At 39.8% G+C, this 1,979-nt stretch overlaps 1 protein-coding gene across 1 annotated transcript in view; it reads left to right on the forward strand.

The window, feature by feature from the left end:
- The first annotated feature begins 552 nt into the window (after positions 1-552).
- Positions 553-1,979, forward strand: part of SLC5A12 (solute carrier family 5 (sodium/monocarboxylate cotransporter), member 12) — a 65,189-nt gene continuing 63,762 nt past the window's right edge. The window contains exon 1 of the mRNA XM_006872387.1: positions 553-914. Coding sequence (XP_006872449.1) covers positions 567-914 — 348 coding nt within the window. The 5' untranslated portion in view covers positions 553-566. The remainder of the gene's footprint in view (positions 915-1,979) is intronic.

The raw sequence follows: 1,979 nt of genomic DNA on the forward strand, positions 1-1,979 counted from the left end.
CTTCCCTGTTTTCCAGTAATATTTAACCTCAAAAAAAAAAAAAAAAAAAAAAAAGCCACCTAAGTAGAGGACAATAAATGGAAACAGCCTAAATGCCTATCAGTTGAAGAATGAAAAGGGAAGCCCATTTGCTGTTCACATCTACCTGGAGGCATATTCACAATAAAAAAAAAAAAAAAAAAAAAAAAAGCCACCTAAGAGATAAACATATCTGTCAAATCCAATCCACCTCCAGTAGTTATTAATTTCAGAACACATTTGAATTCCTTCTCTGTGGCATGTACTTCAGTGGAGGAAGAGACAGTTCTTGGCCAGGGTCAGATTTTGAGTTCCCGTCTGTTGGTACCAGTATCACATCCAGACCATTCTTTGCAGTCAACATTCAAGAGGTTGCCTGAGAATAAACTAATATCTGGGGATCAAGACAAGTGCTTCCGGTCAACATTTTATCCAGGAATTCATAAAGTATTCCCTGTTGGCAAAGTATTTACTTAGTTTTTGCTTTTGGAAACATCTGCTTTTCAACACCTGGTTGAAATCAACTGTCTGGTGCCATATTTCTCAACATGGAGGCTCCACAAGTGAAGAATTTTGCAGTTTGGGATTATGTTGTATTTGCAGGTCTCTTTGTTATCTCCTCTGGAATTGGAGTATTCTTTGCCATCAAAGAGAGGAAAAAGGCAACGTCCAGGGAGTTCCTGGTGGGAGGAAGGCAAATGAGTTTTGGTCCTGTGGCCTTGTCTCTGACTGCCAGCTTCATGTCGGCTGTCACTGTCCTTGGCACCCCTTCAGAAGTTTACCGATTTGGTGCATCCTTCCTGCTCTTCTTCATTGCATATACCTTCGTCATCATCTTCACATCAGAGCTTTTTCTGCCTGTGTTCTACAGATCTGGCATCACCAGCACTTATGAGGTAAACAAAAACAACCACCAAAAAATCCAACTGTTTTCTTCTCTATTTTGAGAGGTGTTGCTATTGTCTTTCCACTTTAACTATTTTTTTTATTATTGTTTTTCTTTCTAATAATACATACCATCATTCTGACAATACCTGGTAGCTGAAAAATACTCACTAATACTTAGAGAAATGACACATCATGCAAAACACATTCAAAGTTATTAGAAAAGTTCTAGGTTTGGATAGAGAAACACCTATTTCCTCATTTGTAGAATGCAAGCAATGGTATCAACCCCAGTGGGATATTTCAGTGATTAAATGAGAACCTGTATGTAAACACCTAGTGCAGTGCCTAATTTGTAGGGCTTCTCAAGGAAAAAGAGCTGATTTTTGTTTTGTTTTTTAATTATTGTTAGCAGCATTGTCCTGAAATGCAAGCAGAACACACATGCTGGGGCTTCATAAAGTTTATGGAAAAATGGAATTGGAAGATAGTGGAATTTTCCATGAACTTTTTGAAGCCCCTTCATCCTATAACCATTGTTCTTTCTAACTGTGAAAACAGAGCTCCTTAATTAAGATAGTAACCAATCTATTGAAAACCCACTTTGTTTGTATCTCTATTTAGTGACCTTTATAATAAACAGAGGTGCTCTGGTGGCATTTTGTTGTTGCTAAGTGTAGTCTAGTTGGTTCAGACGCATAGCGACCCTATATAGGAGCAGTTGGTGAGCTTGAACCACCGACCTTGCAGTTCAAACGGCTTTGCAGTCTGGTTCATCAACCCACAGCACCACATCAGGATTCCTCAGTGCACTTAGTAGTTACAAATCGGGCTGCTAGCCTCAAGATCAGTAGTTCGAAACTACCAGCTTTTCCGCGGGAGAAAGATGAGGCTTTCTGCTCCCGTAAAGATTTATGGCCTTGGAAACTCTATACAGGATAATTATGAGTCAGAACCGACTCTACGGCACACTGTTGTTGTTTGTTGTTGTTAAGTGCCTTCGAGTCGGTTCCGACCCATAGCGACCCTGTACAGGGTTTCCGAGGGTGTAAATCCTTACGGGAGTAGAAAGCTTC

The sequence above is a fragment of the Chrysochloris asiatica genome, unplaced genomic scaffold (assembly GCF_000296735.1).
Source record: "Chrysochloris asiatica unplaced genomic scaffold, ChrAsi1.0 scaffold00196, whole genome shotgun sequence".
Taxonomy (NCBI): domain Eukaryota; kingdom Metazoa; phylum Chordata; class Mammalia; order Afrosoricida; family Chrysochloridae; genus Chrysochloris; species Chrysochloris asiatica.